This window comes from Ammodytes marinus (assembly GCF_949987685.1).
Source record: "Ammodytes marinus genome assembly, chromosome: 17".
NCBI lineage: Eukaryota > Metazoa > Chordata > Actinopteri > Uranoscopiformes > Ammodytidae > Ammodytes > Ammodytes marinus.
The window spans coordinates 12,563,901-12,586,427 of record NC_137221.1 but is presented as its reverse complement, the minus strand read 5'-3'; the positions used below and the strand labels follow the sequence as shown (position 1 = coordinate 12,586,427).

General features: G+C 40.1%; 2 protein-coding genes across 3 annotated transcripts; both read left to right on the top strand.

Annotated features, from left to right (window-relative positions):
- Window positions 1–513: 513 nt before the first annotated feature.
- Window positions 514–8,320, top strand: mtdha (metadherin a). 2 transcript variants are annotated; one of them, XM_080045677.1, is made up of 12 exons: window positions 514–905; window positions 1,574–1,675; window positions 1,956–2,067; window positions 2,306–2,461; window positions 2,680–2,730; window positions 3,011–3,184; window positions 4,054–4,131; window positions 4,255–4,332; window positions 4,472–4,599; window positions 5,347–5,457; window positions 5,611–5,710; window positions 5,853–8,320. In XM_080045677.1, the coding sequence occupies exons 1-12, from the start codon at window positions 558–560 to the stop codon at window positions 5,918–5,920; spliced, it is 1,506 nt and encodes a 501-aa protein (XP_079901803.1). In that variant the 5' UTR covers window positions 514–557; the 3' UTR covers window positions 5,921–8,320. The 2 variants fall into 2 exon arrangements, with proteins under 2 accessions (XP_079901803.1, XP_079901802.1); XM_080045676.1 differs by having other exon boundaries at window positions 4,051–4,131.
- Window positions 8,321–11,119: 2,799 nt separating this feature from the next.
- Window positions 11,120–21,759, top strand: laptm4b (lysosomal protein transmembrane 4 beta; the record flags this gene model as incomplete). Its single annotated transcript, XM_080045149.1, has 7 exons — window positions 11,120–11,212; window positions 12,483–12,600; window positions 14,306–14,379; window positions 14,477–14,599; window positions 14,957–15,055; window positions 16,780–16,875; window positions 21,685–21,759. The coding sequence occupies 7 exons, from the start codon at window positions 11,120–11,122 to the stop codon at window positions 21,757–21,759; spliced, it is 678 nt and encodes a 225-aa protein (XP_079901275.1).
- Between the last annotated feature and the right edge of the window lie 768 nt (window positions 21,760–22,527).

Below are 22,527 nucleotides of genomic sequence, written 5' to 3'. Positions count from 1 at the left end.
TTATATGTGTTCCAATGTATTTAGCAATGCAGGTCATCTGTCAGATATTAATAGGCTACAAAGTATTTCTTCTTTCTGGCTTTTTCAGGCAATTAATTGAGACTTTCTGCTTTTCTGGCAATGTATTTATCTGAGTAGCCTAATGCAGTAGGCTAGGCTCTAGCAGTGCAATGCATGATATTCAAATAAGAAACAATGTCAGGCAATTTATTTTCACATTTATGTATTGTCAATATGCCTGCCTAATGCTTTGCTTTTTCTCAGTTTCCAGGATTAATTTACATGTTCAATAGAAAATGCATTTTTCTGGTTGTAATTTATGTTCAAAGCTGTTTAGTAATCAGATAACCAATATAGTTGACTGTTATGAACATGACTTAGCTACATAATTTATGTGATGCTAAATATAAATCTTATTTCCCAATACTCCAAATAAAGCAGTAAAAGCGAATAGTTCACTGAGATTTCTCCGACACTCAGATTAGATTAGCCACTCCTCCGTTAGCACACACTTCTACTGGCAATGGTAGCTAACATTTAGCTAGTGTTTGATAAAGATGGCTGGGGACTTCCATGGAATTGCGCTCGAAAAAGCAGAGCTGCTTTCTACGCGTTTGAAGGAGGTACTGTCTTCGGGCCAAGAGTATGTTCGGGCTCAGTTCGGGGTGGATTTGGGTTTGAAGCCCGAGCTTTACCCGCAGTGGGTCATCCTGTCAACGGCCGCGGCGGGTCTGCTGCTGCTCCTCTGCCTGTCCTGGGCCGCCCTCTGCGGCGGGCTGCTCGTAGGGAAAAAGCGGGGATCCCCGGTGCACCGAGTCAGCGCTGACACTGACAAGGCCATTTCAGCTAATATTACCAAACCAGAAGAACAGAAGAGGAGGAACAAAAAGAAAACCCCTGAAAAGGTAACAAATGTAGCGTAAAGAAGCGGTTGAGTTACGATGGGCCAATTAAAACAATACCTCTGTTCAGTGGTATGACAGAAACAATTCATGCTAAACTGGAGTGTTTACTCAATGTTAGCTTGCCTATCCAAGTATCCCCATTGTTACGTTAAACGTTATTTGGGCTATCTCATTTGACATGAATGAACGTCATATTATCTCGCAGTTCACTTCACAGTCCTCTTTTTTTTTTTTACAAAATGTATAAGGCTATCTTGGGACAATCATGTGCTTCACTTTCAGAATTACAAAAAAATAATACCCAGTTAGGTAAATATAAATGACGAATCTCGGTTTCTTGTTTTGAAACTGATGCTAACTAGCTGAGAGCTCTGCCAACTGACAGGCCACGTATGACACGTAGTGCCACCTCATCAAAAAATTATCGTTAGCCAACATTTATAGATCACAGCTATTAGATACACAGCCAAAAGTCTCCGCAGGCTGGTGTAACAAACCACCAAATGGATGGTTAGTGGTTTTAGTATTGCAATATATAATAAAGACTAAAATAAATGTTATAATATTTTGCTAATAAAACGACTTTAGGTAAGCTTTATGTTTTCTATATAACTCTATTGTCAACATCATGTTGTTTATATCATGGTGTCTTGTCTTTCTACCCCCAGAAGACTCAATCCAATGGACAACCAGGGCCCGTAGCTCAGGAGGAGGAAGTTAAAGTGACTGAGGCAGTTTCCAAGCTAGCCACGCAGATCAAAACCCAAAAGGTACTTTCAAGATAGCAGCTGCAAAAAAGTATGGTAACCAGAAACTGTTGGTGGGCACCGTCGGATAGGTAGCCACAAGTTTTTTTTTTTTTTGAGTTTCGTTCAGTTGTGTGTATGTGTTATGAGACAGTTTCGTTATTGGTCAAATGCTTTAACCCTTACTCTTTTACTCACTCCTTATCAGATTTGTCTCTTTGGCAGGGCTTCAAAGATGATTGTCATAAAATAACTTTTTGTAACCGCACACTGCACTTTAATATAACTTACTCTCTATGCACAGGTGCGTGAGGTTCAGGCTCCAGTGCAGGTTAAAAAGAACAAGAAGAAAACCAAGCCAGATGTGAAACCAGTCCAGTATGTGTCTACACGTATTGGGAAGGAACCTGAAGATGGTAAGACCAAGTTGTGGTTGGGGAAATTTCCTAACAACTTCTCTTTTTCAAACTGATCGTTTTATCCAGTACACACTTCTCATGTTTTCTTTATTCACAACCTCCTAGACCTTTCCACTTTTGGTTGACCTCTCAACTTCTCGTGTAGTTTTATTGTTGTAGTTGTAGTAGTGTCTTGGTTGAATAATCAACCATGCACACACCAAGTCATCTAACCGTGTGTGTGTGTGTGTACCAGATGCATGGGAAACCAAAGTCAGTAACAGAGAGAAGAAGCAGCAGAAAAGGAAAGACAAGGGCCCGGAGGATTCTGGGAGCCCAGGAGGGGTGGAGACTCCAAAGACCAATGTTGATCTACCACCTAACAACACCAGGAAGAACAGAGGAAACCACGGTAATCACCTGGCAATTATTAGAATGTGGAAATTGGAGAGATGTTCAAAGCCAGAGACGTAACCTAATGCTCAGGGCCTTTTATTAAAAGGGAACATTTAATTGAACAAACAGTGTTGACAGAGCCATGTAGCACCTTGATGTGAACTGTTCACTCATGTTTCAACAAGAATGATCTAGTAATATAACATGTTACTATTTTCCCCCACATTCTTTCAGAGTCCCTGCATTCTAGAACCAGTGGAAAAGGGGACGCAGCCATTGGATCTGGTAAAGACAAAGGCAATTCATTATTTTATGTGACCGAGATGGGAACTATTCAATTGCTATCACTTTCTTGATTTTAAGTAAAGCTTTGTCTAATATCAAAATAAGACGGAGGATATAAAGGTGTCCCCTTGGGTGTGCTTACTAAACAAGCCTGTAAACAATGGGGTGTTTTTTTTCTTTATGAATTTGGTTGTAACTAGTAAGCCAAAGAATTTGCTAGACTAAAGATTTGTCACTGGTTGACCAAACTGTCAGTCTGACTCCCTGTCTTCCTCCTCAGTGTCCTCCAGCTATAGAGAGGAGACTTCAGTCAATGGTGGGGGATGGACAGATGTTTCTTTGAAGATCCCAGGTCAGATGGGTGCGATGGAGGGAACCAAGTGGAGCGCTATCCCCGGGGCTACTCAATACAGGGCCCCACCTAAACGCCAGTCCTGGGCACAGGATACTCAAGGTACTGGTCCTAGTTTGATCTTTTTACACCACACGTAATATTGATAGAGGAGTGTAGCACAGCAAAATCTACAACGCTGGTTATGTCTGTAAACAGTAGAAAAAGCAAAGTGTTGTTATGTTTATGGCTGTACTCAAATGAAAAAAACTTTGAGGTTAAAGTACTAACCTTCAGCTGTAAGTGTGTTTGGGGATATTTACGTCCACATCAGATGACAGCCACAGTAACAATAAGACATAGCCATTTGGACTGAAATAAAAAGAGATCTGGTTATGATTGGGTCTAATTTCAATGAGATCATTCTCCTTTTAAAAACTGCCTAACTGAGACATCTTCTGGGTAGAGGTGGTATTGCAATAAAAACTAATAATAACAAGCTGTGGCATTATTTAAAAAAGAAGAAGAAAGGTTTTTATGTGGCTAAATCATTGAAAGTCTAAATTTAAATCAACTGCTGGCTCAATAAAAGACACCCAACTTGAAAAGTCATAAAAAAAGGGATTATTTTTTTGCAAAGACTCTTGCCCTCTGTGAGCAGAGCAAAACACAATACAGCTGCCATTTTAAAAAGCACTGAACTTTGGCACAATTAAATGGCCATTTTTGATAAAAAAAGGACTATTTACATGAAATTAATTTTAAAACAGCTAAGTGTAAGTGCTATGCTGTAACTGAATGGCAGCACACCGTTTCAATGAAGACAGAAAGGTGGTCCTTGTTTAATCTACCCACACCCACACACTATCACATCAGTACACATCAGTAGGAAAACCAGACAACTAAGGATTTATTTTGCTTGTTTGTTGAACAGAATTTATAATCTAACAATATAATTAATAATCTGTGTTTGTGTATGCTCTGGCCAGCAGCATGGGGTGGCATTGACGGCCGGATGAAGACTGAGCTCAACCCAGTGTCCTTCTCCATGCTTGGACGAAACACCACAGGTTGGTATCGATGGTGGTGTTTAACTGCCAGTCGATGATGTTTTCTCCTGTTACCTACAACCATCTTTGTAATAAAACTAACGTCCTTTTTTTACCCCCTCAATCATCATCTGTTTCTCTTAGAACCGATATCCCGACCGGATAATTCCTTTGAACTGCAGTTGGCGAGCCCCCCTGTTGACGATGAATGGTCTGGATTCAGTGAGTATTTTCAGCAAGCCATTCCACATAACACACCCTTCTAAATAACATCAGATGCATGCGTGTACTTTTGGTTTGTTTTTATAGTGTTTTTTTTTTGTCTAACTGCCATCCCTGTTGATGTGGAATCTTTTTAAAGATGGGAAGGGAGCCGTGGACCTAAGCTCCGACTGGAATGCCCCAGCAGAGCATTGGGGAAACTACGAAGAGTCCCCTGTGCTGGAGACACCAGCGCTTCCGCTGAAGGAACAGCCCGCCCCCCCCAAGGTTTCAATGACACTCTGCCAAATCATCCACATGGCTAATTACATCTGTTAGGCATTTCTAAATGATCCCTGTGTATTTTTTAAGATAGCTTCTAACATTCAGGACTATATTGCCTTGTTCTATTATTATTACTATTATTATTATTATTATTTGACTGGTCATTAAAGATGCACTATGTAACTCTGGGTGTGTCAGAGGTGAACATTCTCTAAGGTATATTCTCATAACTGAATAAACAAACTTTCTCACAGGAATATGGAAATTAGAAAGCTTCCTGAAAAGTTACTGTTTACAGCAGGGCCCAAGGTTTACAAACATATTCTGGTCTGACATTTGGTTGCAGGTTCCTAAAAATAATTTTATTTTTATTGATGTTGATTTCAAAATAAAAATAAATCGAAGACTCAGAATTACATGTAGAGTATATATGTTTTGAAAACTAACTGAAGGCTCTGCATATGTAAACATGTCCCCCTCTTGTGAAACGTCGTAGTGCACCTTTGCAGCAAGCAACATACAGTAGAAAGCAAAGAGGTTATCTATTTGCCAAATAGAGAAATCCGCGAAAGAATGACTTTGATCCTATTTGATGTCCATCCCCCAAAATACCCCCTGATGTCTTCTTTATGCCATGGATATCACTTTTACCAGAACTTAGTGTTCCTAATTTTCAAATAAACTGAACATCTTCTTTTTTTTGTGTGTGTGTGTGTGTGTGTGTGTGTATGTATTTTTTTTTCATTGCAGGATTCGGACGACGAGAAGGACACTGAGGATCCTTCCGGTGGAGCAGCCAAATCCAAGAAGAAGAAGAAAAAGAAGAAGAAAACAGAAGAGGAGGCTGCATCTGAGTCTCAGGCAAGAAAAAAAACACACGATCAACCTGTCAGATTAATTCATTGAACAAAAGTATAAAACTATCCTTTTTTATTTGTACACATGCACATTTAAATGAAAGTACACATGTCTTCCATGTTTTGGTAAAATATTTGTTAATTTGTTTGATCATAGATGGTTAGCACAGCGGCCCTGGTTAATACAGTACCCAAACCCCAAGAGCCTCCTGCGCTGGCCACCAAAAAGCAGAATCCCAACGTTTCCTCTTCTCAAAGTAGGTTTCAGCAGAGACGAAATAAAGGTTCAAACAGTATAGCAATAATGACTTATATCCTTTTTAATTTTATTTCTCTACTTTTACATTAATTTCTTTAAAGCACATAATCATTATGTTCTCCTTCTGAATCAAATTGCAGAGAAGCCTGAGCAGATTGTGGAGCCGCCGAAGCCGTCCCAGAAGAAAAAGGTCCGAAAGGAAACATAAAGTCACACGGCAGGTCCATACAAAGCATATGCAAATGATTGTTGAAATGTGTCACACGCAATAATTACCAGGTACAGAGTTTATTTCTGAGATACATAAACAGGTTATCAGTCGCATAATACAAAAAATATTAAAATAAAAGCAAGCATCGGATATCACCTGCTGCTTGGCTAAATATAGTGATGAAATGTGGTCCTATGGACTGAAATCTTAACTAATTTGCACTATTTTCTACACTGCGACCAGAGTGGAGTTTCAGGGGATTTGCATTGGAGGCACATGTTTGTCATTTATTATGGCATCAGAAGTATTTTTTTCCCTCCAAGAGTGTAGGTTTATGACGGTTAACTCCAAAAAAACGTTTGCTTAATTTTTTGCTTTGTTTTTGTTTGCCAATGCTGCTGCCCCTATATAAATTGCTGAAATGTGTGGGAGCAAGTTGCATGTGAAATGGTCTCAGATTATCGGTGGTTCAGTCTATCTAAGTACAATACTCATATGTACATTCAAAATGTTAAGCGATCCATACTGGCCATGAATCCCTTCATAGAGCAGCTGCTATGTTAGAAATGAGGGACAGAGCTCTACACAAAATGCATTTAAAAATTCAGGTCAAGCTAATATAAAGCTAAAGCTAAATTATTTATAGGCAGATCGATGGGTATTTTCCAAATAATTGGTATTTTTAGTACTTAAATCCCTCTGTTTCCCTGGACATTGTTTTCCTGGAAGTCACATAATAGGTTCATGTACCTTCATGTGATTGCCAGGACAACAAGGCCCACTCAATTATGGCTAATCTCGGATTGCTTAATCCTATATTAGTTTTGACTACACTTTAGTACAGTTAAGATGACAGTTTGTAAGAGAAATTAATACAGCAAACTTCCACATTTTCGAGTTACAAATTAAATGAGTGTTGTATTGAGAGAAGTTTGACTATCTTTTTTATAAAGTGATATTTCTCAAAATACATCATTTGAGTACAAACAGTCACCACCTATTGGCTGTAAATTTAACAAGAGGTCCTTAATGTGGAATGGCAGCTGTGGTCGGGTTGAATCCAATGGCAGTAACAGCGGTGAGAAGTTTCTTCAACAACTATTCCTGCAGCTAAACCTCTTCACTGTCCATCCGTGTGGGAGTATGTTCCAAATATTCATAGTTTTGCCAAAATAAGGTTAAATATAATACATAAGGGTTTTGACGGATTTTTTGAGATTAAGATGACAATTTGGAGCACACTGACAGCTACAACATTACTGATTGATCACTTATGGATTAGATGAATGAACCTTTTTTCAAGACGACGCACTAAATGTGGCCTTTGTAAACTGATTATGGCTTCACACTGGGGGCTGTCGATAATTTATGTAATGAGCACAGTAGCAGTTTTGAACCACCAGGAGGCACTGTAACGTGAACTGAAGGAGTAGTGGGGATTACCCCCATAAAGCAGTACAACTGTTAAGTATCATCCCTCTACTTTTATCATTTATCAGTATTTCCTTTATCTGACTCAACTGCGATTTTTTTGAGACTCAACTATCCCTTCTGCACTCTTCAGTGATTTTTTAAAAATATACCTTTTTCTTCCAGCTTTTGTGCTAGAAAAAGCCATGCCATATATGTACAGATTGTAAGGGCTTTTTTTCCAGTTTTGTGATTGCACTGTGCAAAAGGCTGTATTGAGTTCCTTTTGATGTCGATGGATTGTTTTTTACTACCTTTTTGCGGAATGTGAAACATGTCATTTCTTTTGGTTTTTATCTTGACATACATAGAGATATGGAGCAGCTTTAATTCCACATCTCAGTTGGTTTCAAATAAGACACACACTCACAATTACACATATTTACAAAGGAATTTGATTCCATTGCCTTAACCTGTAGTTGTATAAAAAGTGCATTGACATCCTTTTTTATAGTTTCCATCCAATTGCAAGTTTTGATGTCAGAAATTTCATTTTATCTTGCATGACTTTGATAATAGTACTTGTGTACAATGAAATGAACGATCTCCTGCTTTAACTGTTGGTCCTGGAGTACCACTATCAGTGTATATACTGTATTAGCTTTTTTTAATGAGACAAATTACAGCTTTTTTTCTGTGGGCATCCAGCATTAACCGGAGTCTGTCTGCGGGTAGGAGAAGAGCCTCATTCCATCAGCTGGTGTCGGTACATAGTGTTTGGTAGGCCTGACAGAACAAAATTATATTTTGCTGTGGCTTCAGGTGCCCTTTTTTTTGTTAAATTCTTACAGATGATTAAGAATGATCCAATCAATGTATTTATATACTTGTCTTTAGGAAATCGTTATGTGAATGATTTTGTTTAACGAGGCGATACAAATGAAATTTCTATGTTTGTTTGGTAAAAAAATAAATGAGATTTGCTTGATATCACAATGTTGTAGAAATCTATTTTTGGCTGTTTCAGGCGCATCTGTATTTTCAGTCGACCACAAATGAAAGAAAGATAATTTAAAAAAGATCTACTATTTTTAAAGATGACTTTGGCTTTAACAAACAAGAGCTCCTTGGGCAAGATGTATTGTAATGAAATCAGTTATTATGAAGAGGTATTGATGATTTTACCACTTTGAATTGTGTTTTCATGCCAACATATCCACATATTTTCAGGAGAATTCCACACAAGCACTGCTGATAGTAAGTGATGCTAGCTCCTTTTCCACTCGCATATTGTTCTCATGTTTTCTGTCAAACTAATCTTTCAAACCATGACAAGTCACTATATTGCGATGATGGTGCAAATCTGTGTCAGTCAGGCATGTGTTGCCGTGACCCTCTTGTCAGGCCAATCCGTTGCCCAAGTCAATGCGTTGAGGCCAGTTGAGTGGCACGCTTACAAAGCCTGACCTCCTTCGCATCATCTCTCACTCTCTCCATCCCTTACCAGTCAGTTTGTTTTGGTTTGACCAGTTTTTAATCCTTCACAAATCTCTGCCTCACTGTCTATTCATCTCCACGTTATTTTATTTTTTCATTCTTCCCTGCCAGAAGGAACGTTGTGTGTATTTGTCTTGCTTGTGTGTGTATGCAAGGCAGATATATTCACAGTGAAGGTCACTCTAATGGATGGTGCTGCAGTTGCCCAAAGCCCTTCTATGAAAATCACTTGCTAATGCTGTTTTTAAAAAAAGAAGAAGAAGATCCATCCAATCACCCACAGGCTTCATAACGTTCTGTCCTGGAACAGGTCATTAGTAGCCTACGACATAGAAATAAGTACACCCAAACATTGGCTTGTTTAGGGATCATATTGTTCTCTAGCAGGATTGAGAAAAAAGAGATTTATAAGGCTTTGTGTTCCCGGTCATTATGTCAGAGCTCCGTCAACTGTACATGGAAATACATAGGCCTATTTTATGTTTAATATTTCAAAAGCTCTCTGTTACTGCTTTATGGCAAATCTTCTAAGGCTAAATATAGAACATCACTTTGAAATCTCTTCAAATTGTGTTCTAGAGTTTTAAAGAGGTGGCAGACTGAGCAGTATTTAGGCATCATGGCAGGAGAGAAAAATCCCCCAATGTGACGGTGAATGCTGTCCGCCCACCATGAGCTTAGAGCTGTGGTCACTAGTCCATCTGTCAGCCTTGATCCGGGATGTTCGCACAGGCGCAGAGACAAACTGACATGAAAAAAAAAAACTTGTGTCTTGTTTTGAAGCATGCCATAAAACATGTCAGTCTTCAGAGATTTTTGAGAGATTGAGTTTGAGCAGATTGTTAAGCATTAGGTCATGGAGCAATCCTCACCTGGAGCAAAACATGTGCCCCAATCAACCCTCTATTCCTTTCTGTGCCGTGTTGTATGTTCGCTTGGAAAATATGTGACTTGAAAATCTGATGATGATGACTCTTAGACACTAATTTAGGAATATGCATTACGTAAGCATTTGGATTTGGGCCCCTCTTGACACGGTCTCAAGATCAAGTCAAAGCTGCACTTAAAGAGCCCTTATCATGTCAGTAATGCATCTTCCCACACAAAACAAAGATTAAAATTGAGTCAAATTTACTGCGAAAGGGGGCGGCCTTAGCTCAGTTGGTAGGGCGTCGTCCCTCCCCCCCCGCCCCCCCCCCCCTCCATGGGCCTCGGCCAGCAGCGGATCCGGGTTCGATTCCAGCCCGCGGTCGTTCTCTGCATGTCACTCCCCTCTCTGCCCCATTTCAACTCTCTCTACACTATCAATAAAGCATAAAAATGCCAAAAAATATATAACACACTCTGCCACACTCTGAAGCTGGAGCTTTTCTGGAGGGGTCCAAGAGAAATTGCCTTCTCCATCGTCTGTAATCCGGCCCTGCCTTACCTGGAGACGGGTAAAATGACTCTTTATGTTAGGTGCTGTTGTGCTTAAATGTCTATGAGTGACGTTTTTTTTTTACTTTCTTTTATTAGTTTTATGTAGAGTATGGTTTTATTGATTTTTAGAAACATTTAAATCCTTTTATTGAACACACTTTTAACACCATAGTTTTCCTTACTAGTTTTCCTGCTACCACTCAAATCACAAACACCATTGAAGTAGGCTACCATTGAGGGAGTGAAAAGGTATTTAGGGAACCCACCCATGTCATGTGAAATGATAAACACTTAGGCCCATTTCAGTTCAAATCTTTTCTCATCTTTTTAATCTATTTCATTATATTGTGACCCCTGAGTTTCGTCTTGGGTTACCCCTATAGGTCTCATATCAGTCTATGGTCCTAACACGCGGTTAGGAACCACTGTTATGAACAAAATAATAATCCTTAAATAAATACTTTTTTATTTTGCATTTTTGTGTTCACATATGTAGGCTATCCGTGTGGGCAGTCTGGGGCTACGTTTGACACGAAAAAGCTTCATGTATGTAAGTACTTGGACTGCACTGGGTGTTGGTGTGATCGTCATCATGCAATAGGTCCATGTCATCATGTAGCGTTTTGAGCAGCTCGGGCAACATCCTCCGCTGGTCACGTGACTCCGGGATGAACCAGATTAACGGCTCTCTCTCCGTCCATTCACTGAAACAGACGAACATCGTTTCAAACATACGCTGGATGTGGCGGGTCCTAGCAGCAAGGACGCCGACTAATTTTATTTCTATTGCAGGGCACTGTAGCCTCGAATAATACATTTTCGCCGGCATTCATGAAATAGCCTGAGAAACACACAGCAGGATAAATAATGATTTCACCGTGGGACCGGTGGTACTCGACGAGCTGCTGCCTCTGCTGCCATGTACGGACGGGCACCATTATCCTGGGAATATGGTACATGGTAAGAGACATTTAATAACGCCATATCAGGCTTAAATGCCTACAAATATAGCTAAATACATGGGATATACGGTGAAAAATTGCGTGATTTTTAGTTTTTACAAACAATAGCTAAATTGGCTAGCTAACATGTCCTGCTGTTTTTCATTTGTTTTTTTGATTTGCCATTTTGAGCAGGTTTCCCTTGTTTTATTGAATAATGCAAGACATTTTAACTACAGTAAACGAATGAATAACCACTTCAATTAATGCAAACATTTTTAATCAGATTTTCACATTTTCGCACACTTTGTCACCGTGCTATTATTTGCTCCCTCTAAGCAGCCAACGTTTCACTTTTGTTTGTGCTGTGTAGATAACATAACACTTTTAGCGCAGCCTATAGCCTATGTTGTGTCCTACATTTTGTATCGGTTAAATATAGAGTTTGCTTCTGTTTTTACCCACGGGATAACCTAAAGTTTTAAACATAGTTCATTAAACCTCGTAAATCCCCGACCTTTAGTAAACTGAGCTCCATGTTTGACCCCACTAATAATAAAATGTATGTCCAATCGAGCCGAGTTTGGAAAAATCAATCAAATGTGTAGTCTATAATCTGTTTTGTAATTATGTAAATGTTGACACGAGGTTGAAACCGTGACAAGGTCATTTCTTCTTATCATGTGGGTCGAACAGGTGCTTCCTGAATCCTGAATCTGCTGTAAAACAATTGATAAACAATTTTCATAACCATGTCATAATTCCTAGCATCTCAAATGTGAGGATGATGAATTGCTTTTCTCCACTTTATATTTAATAAATTAATTGTTTCTAGATTTCGGACTTTTATTTGGACAAAAATAAGCAATTTAAAGATGTCACCCATGAAGCTCTATATAGACTTGTGATTTGTATTCTTGTTGTATTTTCTAGCATTTTATAGTTTGTTAATCTGGAAAAGCAGTGCTTAATAATAAAAAATAATAGCAATTTTTTATCTCAACAAACATGTCATGAAGCTTCTTCAGGTGTTTTGTCCAGTTGATGTCTGCATTCGGCTGTTGGACTCAATCACATCTTATGGAGTTATAACAAAATTTAAAAACCTAAGTTATCCAATCCTTTGTTTACATCACCTTTCGTGTTGTTCATTTTCCATTTTAATTCATTTGATCACACACAAATCCTTCTTATCAATGAACTCTCAAGGTTAACCCAAGAATGTAAAAATGGATAACTCGACACAATGAAAGTTGATATTAATATTATTGAACTTAATTTCCATACAGCTCATCAATGCGGTGGTCCTACTCATCTTATTGTCGGCTCTCAACGACCCAGTTCAATACCGCTACCACCTTACCAGCTCCGAGCTGGGAACCGACATCGATGTCATGGATGATGCAAGTGAGTGCAGTTAATCCCCTCATTTTTAAATGTCTCACTCTGCATATATAGGACTGGATATCCTCAATGAGGCATAAGACATAAAAAGTTCAGTTTCAAGATAAAATAATATGATTCAATCAACAATCTCATGTAAATACGTTTTTTTATAGCTCATACTCAATATTCCGTGAACAAAAAATCTTCTTATTAAAATCTTCTCTATTGCATTTAACACAATTTTAAGAGTGTCTGTGGACATAGCGTCAGACGATTGCTTAAATATTTGAGGGATATTCTTCCAAGAAAAGGCCCAAGGCTGTGACACTGTTGTGAGCCTAACGCAATTCAATTCATTCCAGAGCGGAGTGTACCTCTCTATAACCTTTGGATGTGTGCCTAAATTTGATTTAATTTTGACATCACATAGCCTCAACATTCTAATAATAAGACTTGAAAACTGTAGGTCTTAAATCACCTCTCCTTTCTGCCCAGTGCCCACCACTTATTTTTTCCCCAGAATGCTGTTCTCAGCAGCACAGACATGTAGCTGAGTAGGCTTGACTCCATACAGAACAAATCTGAGTGCATGTGTATTTTCAGTGCCTCCCCCTCCGGCAGCTATCAACATCACTGTCGCCCCCTTGGACGGCACAGAGCCTGTCACTGGCTACTCTGATTAAAAATCGCCCGCTCTAATTTTCCGTCGGATTAGAACGACCATCTTGACTTACTGAATGATGTCACAGAGAAATCAGAAAATGAAAACTCAGATATGTGGAAAATGTGGGTGTCGGATAGGGGGAGCATTTACTATGTATTTTATTTATGTATTTTATGTATTTATGTATTATATTTAAACAAACTATTTTAAATCTGCCAAACTCTACCTGTAACTGTTTTAATTAGGCTATATTGTACTTTCACCCATTTAATTTTAATTGCAACCACTTAATCTTCACCACTGTGTAAATGTTTCAATTGTTTTTCTCTTCACCTGTTGTTATGTATTTGATGTATTTGCGTTGAATATTGTTTATGTATTGTTGTTTTTCCTTTGAATTTGTTTGAACTCGACGTCATTGAAAATGAGGGTCACCCCTCAATTGGTCTCTCGAGGATAAATAAAAGTTAAATGAAATGAAAAATGTATGCAGTATGTGTAAACATGCACGGAATGGTATCATCTTGCCCTGGTTCTTAACACAGTATCATTAATGCAGATTGTAAGGGCAAACAAACAGTGGTGATATTAAATACTAGTTACATTAAGAGTTGGAATTCTGTGTAGTGACGTCATGGTAACGTTCCTGCTAACAACGCCAACTACCAGGGATGCATCGATTCCACTGTTTCTCAGCCAGTACTGTTTCTGAATACCAATTTCTGTCATTGCATTAACAAACAGCACTTGTGCATATATTGTGTCTTTGCCTTGACTTTTCACAGCTCTAATGTGACTATGAGAGACATTTTGTCAAATGTCGTAGCACACGTAATTATTACCGAAGTGCTGATCATGTTTTGCCCGAGTCAGATTGTGTGCTAAAAATAGAGAGGTTACTTAAGGTGATTTTGTAACATCCACACCCGCATGAAGACTTTAAGATTACATCAGTCAGTGGATAATTGAAGGCTTCCAGAAAAATTACGCGTTTGCTGACGCTAATCTAGATAATCTGTTCTCACATTCATCTGTGTGTTTGTTTGTGTCTCCTTCCTGTAGATATCTGCATCGCCACCGCAATATCCCTACTCATGATTCTTATATGTGGCATGGCGACATACGGTGCTTTCAAGGTAAATGGGCAAAACGATACAAATAAGACTCAGACAGACTGTCTGAAGTTTAAGTTATTGAGTTTTTCCGTCTCTTCTTGATTTTTCTCCCCAATAGCAACATGCTGCTTGGATCATTCCATTCTTCTGCTACCAAATCTTCGACTTTGCCCTTAACACACTGGTAGCCATTAGTGTGGTGGTTTATCCCAACACGGTGCAGGACTACCTCCATCAGCTGGTGAGAAGCATCTCTCTCCAACCCAAACACCTACGTCCTTTCTAACTGCAGGCTTGTTTTGTTTTTTGTTTTTTTTTAATATTGTCAGAACAGAAGCTACAATACACAACATTTGAAATCAAGGAATAGTTCACTGCTTTTAACCTAAGTTTGTGACAACTGGGTAGATTCAGGGATTAGAGCTTCATCTGTTTAGTTCCATTGCTGACAAAGAGGCATTCACAGGCTGTCCGCAGGCCTTAGTTATATACATAGATTAGGTGTCCAATTTTGTTATGTTTATTAGTTTTTTCTGTATTGATTTTCCTTTCACTCTCTCTCTCTCTACCTCTATCTCTCTCTCTACCTCCCTTCCAGCCAGGGACATTCCCTTACAAAGAGGACATCATGTCCACCAACAACTTGTGCCTAGTTTTTGCAGTCCTCCTCTTCATTGGCGGCATCCTCTCCTTCAAGGTAAACCCACAGTCTCTGTATCACTGACCACGGCCCTCCCATACTCTGCCCTTTTTTTATAGATATTGCAACGTGTGATTATAGGGCTATCAGGTCACACTCTGTGCGCATCACATGCCATATGGAGCATATGGCATGTATAATGAATCTGCCAGTGTGAACATTCCTATTATTATCAATGAGCTTATCACACTGTCAAGAGAGCAGCGGGTCAGGGACAGAAGGAAACCAACCCCAGTCAAGCTAATTCCCCCTTAATGCATGGATGATTCTCCAGGGCGCAGCTTTGCTCTGGGGCTCTGGGACGAGATGGGACAGGAAGTTGCAGTCATCTGTACAATCAAATCAAGTTGTTTGTCCTCCAAGCTGAGATTGGAAATGTTCGCGGCACATATCCAAAGCCAGAGCCGAGGTTTTTTCTGTGATGGGAAGCAGCCACCGGAAGATCCACTTCTGTCTGCTACACTAGCAGAGAGAGGAGTTATAAATGTCATATGTCAGTCGGAGAGCTTTGTTGCACACAGATTGCGGGGAAACAGAACTGATTCTTGCTGTGTGTTTCAGCATTTAAGATCAAATATGGATGTGTTTTTGCTCAAAACATAAAATGTAAGCTTAGATTTGCAAAGCCAATCCAATAGAACCCCGTCTTTATTGATGGGCTGCTACACGTTTCTGCAGTGACGATGGTAGAATGGGTTCCCTGGAAAAGGGCCAGATCTGAAACCTCAAGGACGCATTCATTTCTCAGCACAGAGGCAGCAACACCTGCTAAAGTTCCTGCTGAAGCCAACATCCCACACTTGACTGCACTTGGCACGAATGACGGATAGAGACAGGCAGCAGGAAGGAGAGCTGGAGAGAGAGAAGAGAGGAGGATAGAGAGATGGAGATGGTTCGATGAAAAAGAGACAGTTTGAGATAGAAAGTGTACGGGCACGATAGTCAAACTCAGACCTTGTAGCAATCAGTAGCAATACGTACTGCAAGCCTTGCACATCACCATTGTGATTCTTAATGCTATTTGCCCAACAAACAAAATGGGTGTTTTGAAGTCAATAAGAGAACAAACACAAAAAAAATTAAAAAGGGCATTAATCAAAATAATGAATTTAAATGGTTCTGTACTATTAACTCTGTCATCATTATCACAAGGTTTTTGTTTGAAAGGTATAATTGTACTGCGGCGCATAGCTCCGTTAAAGAGTCGGTACCAGAGTGAGGAGGTCAACTCAGCGAATGGTAAAGTGATTGGCTAGCAGGCTGCCTGGTTCCTTACTTGCTGGCAGAGGTACCGACTCAGCAGGCTACTCACACATAGCCACAATGAACTGCCTGTTCTTCTGCCAAGTCAGACCAACCTAAAACCCTAGTGCTACCAAAGCCTTACTGAGGGCCAGAGATGCCTAATGAGTCACCTTGGCCTAAACGTCCACAGAGGAACAAGAAGCACAAAATGTCCACCCATGAAGCATCTTCTTATATATTTTCTATAAGCTCAATGGGATAGCACTGTATCCTCCTGACCTGTCTCGTTGCAAAGGCAGCTGATAGGACACAGTCTGTATCAAGTAGTGATTTGATGCAGCTCTGCCGTCATCATCCCTGACCTTGATGAATGGATGGGTTCATAGCAAGCAGCAGCAGTAATTATTAAAAGTGGAGACAGTGTGATGCTGAAGGTCATTGTGTGCTTTTGTGTTTCCACCTCTCTCCGGGGACAGGCCTACCTGATTGGCTGCGTGTGGAACTGCTACAGATACGTGAGCGGCAGAGGCACCACTGAGGTTCTGGTTTATGTCACCACCAACGACACCACGGTGAGTCCAAACATCCCCCTTCTAGCACACTAACAGTCCCCCTCACTATGGCCCTCATTTATCAATTTTGCGTGGAAACTGGTGCAGATTCTGGCGCAAATACCTCCCTACGCCAGGTGTCGCGTGGTATTTATCAAACAGTCGTATCTCGCCAATCTCAGCGTACGCCAGGCCATTATTGATAAATGCGGCGGCTGAAAACGATCGTACCACGCCCCTATATTTTCTCAGTTTAGAGGTCTCGCCCAGAGGTTTTACGACATGGATATGCGAATTACGGCACAGAAGAGGAATTTATCTGAAGTAGAAATTGACAGAATAACAGCGAAAGTAGAAAAAAAAGAGTTTCATTTCGGAGCATTACAAGCGGCATCAAAGAACAACAGAAGGCAGCAGTTAGGAAGGAAATAACTGCTGCAGTCAACAGCGTTGGTGTTGACAAAACGATCTCCAGCTGAGGATTTTGCATTTTAGGTTTACATCAGTAGGCTACTATTTCTCAAATGCTATAAAACAGCATATACAATTATATGTCGCCATTTCTTTACATAGATGAAGAAAAAGTGGTCTGACTCAAACATCGCCACTAAAAAAAGCGTGTTGCTGTTCTGAAATGCAACCATCTGAGGGTGCGGGCATAATATAAGTGGTAGAGGAGAAACAGACGCACCAACTGTTCGGTAATGGTCCCCATGAAATAAATACAGGTCTGCAGAGATTTGAATGATTAGAATGTATTGGCCCTTTTAGATAGCACTACTCAAAAGGGTTGTAAAAACTAAAAATAACACATTTTGCGTTTTACTGTATGACAGCAGGAGTGGTCAGCCCGGCAGTCAGCTGCACAAGCCGACCCGGCAACGATCAGCTGTGAGAGCGCCCACAGTCCTGCTCCACCAGCAGGTCGGAAAAATGTGCCGGTTAACGGTGGAAATAAATCGCTCGCTTAAGCGATCAATAACACATTAAAAGAGGAACTAACATCTAAAAAGTGCGTCAAATAAATAAAATGTTAAGCTGAATGTTGTGCCGTGTATTTTTTATCATAAAGAGCAGTGTAGGCCTACTACATATTTAATACTGTGGCTAACATTTTGAATGAATGCAGCCCCCGTGCCTCAGTGTCCCCCCAGCAGCTCCAGACGGAGATAACTGCCCTTACGCAGTCCCATGCAGCGCTCCTAAGTGGCCGGTGTGTGCACTATTGAATCAGTGCTCCTACTCAGTTGCACACCATAAGCTGCACAATTTTAAGTGATTAATATCTTTATTTCGGTCTGAGCAAACACTGCATTTGTATTATCTTCTTATAATTGTCCAACAAAGTCATCGGCTACCCGGCACAGCCTGCACTGCGAGTCCATGCTGTTTACAAAATTGCATACACGAGCTGAGAGCTGGCGTGGGATTTGAGCGTATCCTACGCTCACGTCCATATTGATAAATGCCGAGATTTGCGTGGAAATGTACGTACACCCATTTTTCTGGTCTACGCAAGATTGATAAATGAGGGCCCTTATCTATACAGTATATATATATTTTTTTTTGCTTTTTTTTTTTTTGCTTACAAGCTTTCTGTTCATTACGTAAGGAGTAATTCTGATAAAGGCTTTGAAAAGTTGCTATTCTTTGCACATTAACTTGAATACAGTGTATCAAATGTTAGGCTCAACATCTGTGAGGATTTATCAAGCTAAACTAAAATACAGACTATATTTACTTTTTTATGTTATTTCAGTCCAATGAATTGATACCTCTAAGTGTACAAGGTAAGGAGCATAGATAGACATTACTTGCAATGTACACCATTATTATTGTCTAGCCTTGGTTTGTGCTTAGAGCAGCTATTTAGAGTCTAAAAGAAAGTAACAGCAAAATCCGCCCAAAACCTCATTAACCTCAACCTCCCACTTGAGAAGTCTAATGAATCCATGTAACCTTGAAAGACAGTCAAGATGTTCTGCTCCATGTGGGACACAGTTTCCACTGTAAGAAATATTGTTTTATTCATTATTATTATTTTTTAGATACTACATTGCTAAGAAGGAAAAATTACCACGTTAAACTCAAACAAGATTTTATTGAAAAAGGAAAAGATCAGAGCATATGTATAGCTCGCTGTCTTTGCATTCTATGTACATTCTTCCAATTTACAAAATAACATTTGAAAAGTAATTATGGAAATGATTTAACCCTGTAATAATACTGTGGTAATCGAGTCATTTTCGATGTCAAATTACTTCCATATCCAAGGGGTTCAGGTTAGTGAGGAGAGGTCCTGCTATAAGATTACCATAAGGTATGAAGTAATTGAATAGCTTTCATGTTTCATTTGTTGACTCCTGTTAAAATCCTATATATACCGCTGTAGGAGTGATGTAACTGTGATGTAAATTATAGAAATCCATAGACACCCTGGCCTATATGTATAGTTTACAGTATGTATGGTTGACACTGGTAGAGTATAATAGTACACAGTACAGTGAAATGGACCGTGGGTTGAGTGACAGTCAGTGAAGTGACATTGGGGCTGTGTGTAGCAGAGCAGACGATGCTGTAGGTCATCCAGAGTAGTCCATTCTGTTTGTCAGTGTTGACTCAGGGGGTTTCTGAGAGGCATTAACGTAGTCACGGCTTCCATTTGACTGTTCGTCCGTAATCCTCCACCTCATGAAACAGAGTCTACACACAGGAGATAATCCAGCAGGGTCTGATGTCATATTGTATATCAAGATGGCCTTTTAGCAAATATTGGATCTGTGCCAGTCACTTTAGTCCACTGCAGATATGATATAGGCGAGATGTCAATGGTAAGAAATACTGTAGTTTAGCTCAACCAAATTTTGCCATAAAAACCATATTGATTTCAATATTGGTTTGCATGTAAAACCTGCTTTAAAAAACCCTGCGGTACATGGTTTATTTGTCCTGGACAATTTCCAGCTGCTATTTTCTACTGAGAAGCTACAGTGCCCACGTTGTTCAACAGTCTGACATTCCAATGCTCAACAACAATATAGAATATTGCAAGCCATATCCTTCAAACACATCTCTCTGTGAAAATTAAAAATACTTCAAATGTGTTGGTAAGATCTAGTTTCACCTTGGTGAAAGGCCTCCTTCAAATCAATAAAAGAAAGAGGTATAGACATTGAAATAACCTGTTGTAGCAACTGTTTTAGATACTTTGTGAAAAAATAAGCTTTATTATTTAATTCTTATAAATGTGTAAAAAGCCTTCAAAGTATTTAAAGACATATTTAGTGATCTCCCAAACGATTGTTTATGCTTATACTATCCGCAGCAATAGTTGACGCTCAGTGCTGGCCGGGAAGCGCAGTTCCATGAAACGTCGATCCATGGCGTTTTTGGGCAGTTAGTATAAGCATTAACAGCTGGTGGCTCCGAGACAGGCTTTTTGAATCGCCGTTAGCGGAGCTATGGCTGTGTATAAACAACCAACATTGTTTCAGCGTGCACACACGACGGACGGGTAGCGCGGATGGAGAGTAGATATTAGCTGATTTTGACTAAAAGTGTTCTGGATTTAAATCGCTTAAGATGCCTTTAAATGTAACAAATATGTGTGACATATGGCTCACGCAGGTTAAACAGCCAGAATAGTGACAACACGGTTTTCTCACTGCCTTCCCTCTCTCCAGACACAGGCTGAATGAATAGAGCATGCTGTCTATTTTAACTATTAGAAAGTCAACAGTGTTTCTAAATGGCTTTTTACTGCCTCGAACATCAAGTACCCAGCTGCTTATCTAGCGTACTTATATAAATGCCATTAAAATGCACAAGGGTAACTCATCTCTCTCTTTCCCGCTCTCTCTCTTGCTCTTTCTCCCTCCCGCTCCCTCTATATATTTCCATCCGTTCTTCCCTCTTCTTCTGGACATGTTACATAATTGTCTGCTTGTCCACTTCATTTCAAATCCTCTCTGTGATGTGGTTGCCGGGCCTCTCTGGCTGTTTCGCAATTCCATCCTCTCCGAGCATATTCTCTGTCTGTCTGTCTCTCTTTCTTTCTTTCTCTCTCTCTCTCTCTCTCTCTCTCTCTCTCTCTCTCTCTCTCTCTCTCTCTCTTTCTCTCTTTCTCTCTCGCTCTCTCTCTGTCTCTCTGTCTGTCTTTCTCTCTCTGAGAGACTCTCTCTCATACTGAATTAGCAGCAGTGCTGGTTTTATAACACCATTTACAGAGAAAGAACTTGGATAGAGAGGGAAAGAGAGAGAGGCAAATATGGCCTCTAAAGCAGGGACGTGTGTGGATGCTGGCCTTGCAGCTAGTATTGCCTTCTACGAGGATGAAATAAAGAGTATGAAAGATGAACAGTTTCTAAGGCTGTCTCGTACATTTCTTCCATTTTACTATGAATGGTACTATAATAATAATCGTCACCTATTTAATGCGAGGGGCTTAATTCTAAGTGTGTACATTTCTGCACTATATAGTTGCCTCAAAAAGTCCCAATTAAATGAAAAACAGTATGAATATGGTCTTTTTTGAATAAGGTAAATAGTTTGACTTTAAGTTCCAAAGTTAGAATATAAAACCGCAAAATAAATCTGAGCTCAAAGTTTTCAACAGTGTCTCACAGGCTTTGTCAGCGAATGGAGCGTGACTATCGCATCATGACATTTGAGCCACCTCTGTTTTGTGAAAGGCAGCTCAAATCTCAGAAAAGATTGAATTTCAGTTAATAGGAAGCAATTTAAAACTGTCACCACTGATAAAGCCACTCATCAGAATATTGAGTTATGACCTCGGACTGAGTCGACTTTTGGTCTCCTGTTACATTTCAGGTTCTTCTTCCGCCGTACGAGGAGGCCATTGCCCTACCACCGAAGGAGCCCCCTCCACAGTATATGGAGGCATGAGAGACTTCCTCTCTCCTGGACCCTATACCCCAAACTACCCCCAACACATACCACATCTCCATCCAACAGAAGGAAACCAACACTGGCTGGGACTTGCTGAAAAACAAGAGCAAACAATGTTTTGAGGCTGGTTTCAGCTTGGATTCCTGACAATTTTAGATTAGATTATAGGCTGACCCTGAGCCAGTATTGCCATCAACCCCCACACAACCCCCTCCCAAAAAAAAACCACCCCTGGTTGTTGTGACGTATTTTCGTCCCGTCTCGTCTTATGTGTCCTCTTCCAAGGACAGTATTCCCCTCCCTGTTGGCAGCTGCTGTGTCCCCCTGGCAGCATCTGAACTCTTGCACGCCCCTGAACACTGTCCCAACTCAATTTGCACTTTTTCTCTCGAGTGAATCGTGCACTGGTCCAGGCCACCAACTGTTAACCCCCCCTGCCCCCTCAATACTGTGAAACTCCCTCTTGGTCTTCGTCTAGAAACAAACTACCTGAAGAGAGAGAGAGATGGCGGCAGAGAGAGTCGGAAGGAATGGGTCATACACGATCAGTTATGCAAGAGCACTTTTTATTCCGAAATTTGACAATTTCCTTCATTGAATGTAATGTTGAGGTATTTTTGTACGACTCTTTTGTATAACACTGAAAACCGAGCGTAAAAAGAAGTGAATAGTGAACGGCTGTTGCCCTGTTGTGATGGAAAATCATCTGTGTACTGATGTTGCGTGTCGTAGTGAAAAGGGTTTCTTGACCAATAGCAACTATGT

Bases quoted from the DNA above. Each gene is read 5' to 3' on its own strand.
- mtdha (XM_080045676.1), top strand. From the start codon at position 558: ATGGCTGGGGACTTCCATGGAATTGCGCTCGAAAAAGCAGAGCTGCTT. The intron at 2,731-3,010 runs GTAAAGACAAAG...CTTCCTCCTCAG, and splicing joins GGACGCAGCCATTGGATCTG to TGTCCTCCAGCTATAGAGAG. The intron at 4,600-5,346 runs GTTTCAATGACA...TTTTCATTGCAG, and splicing joins AACAGCCCGCCCCCCCCAAG to GATTCGGACGACGAGAAGGA.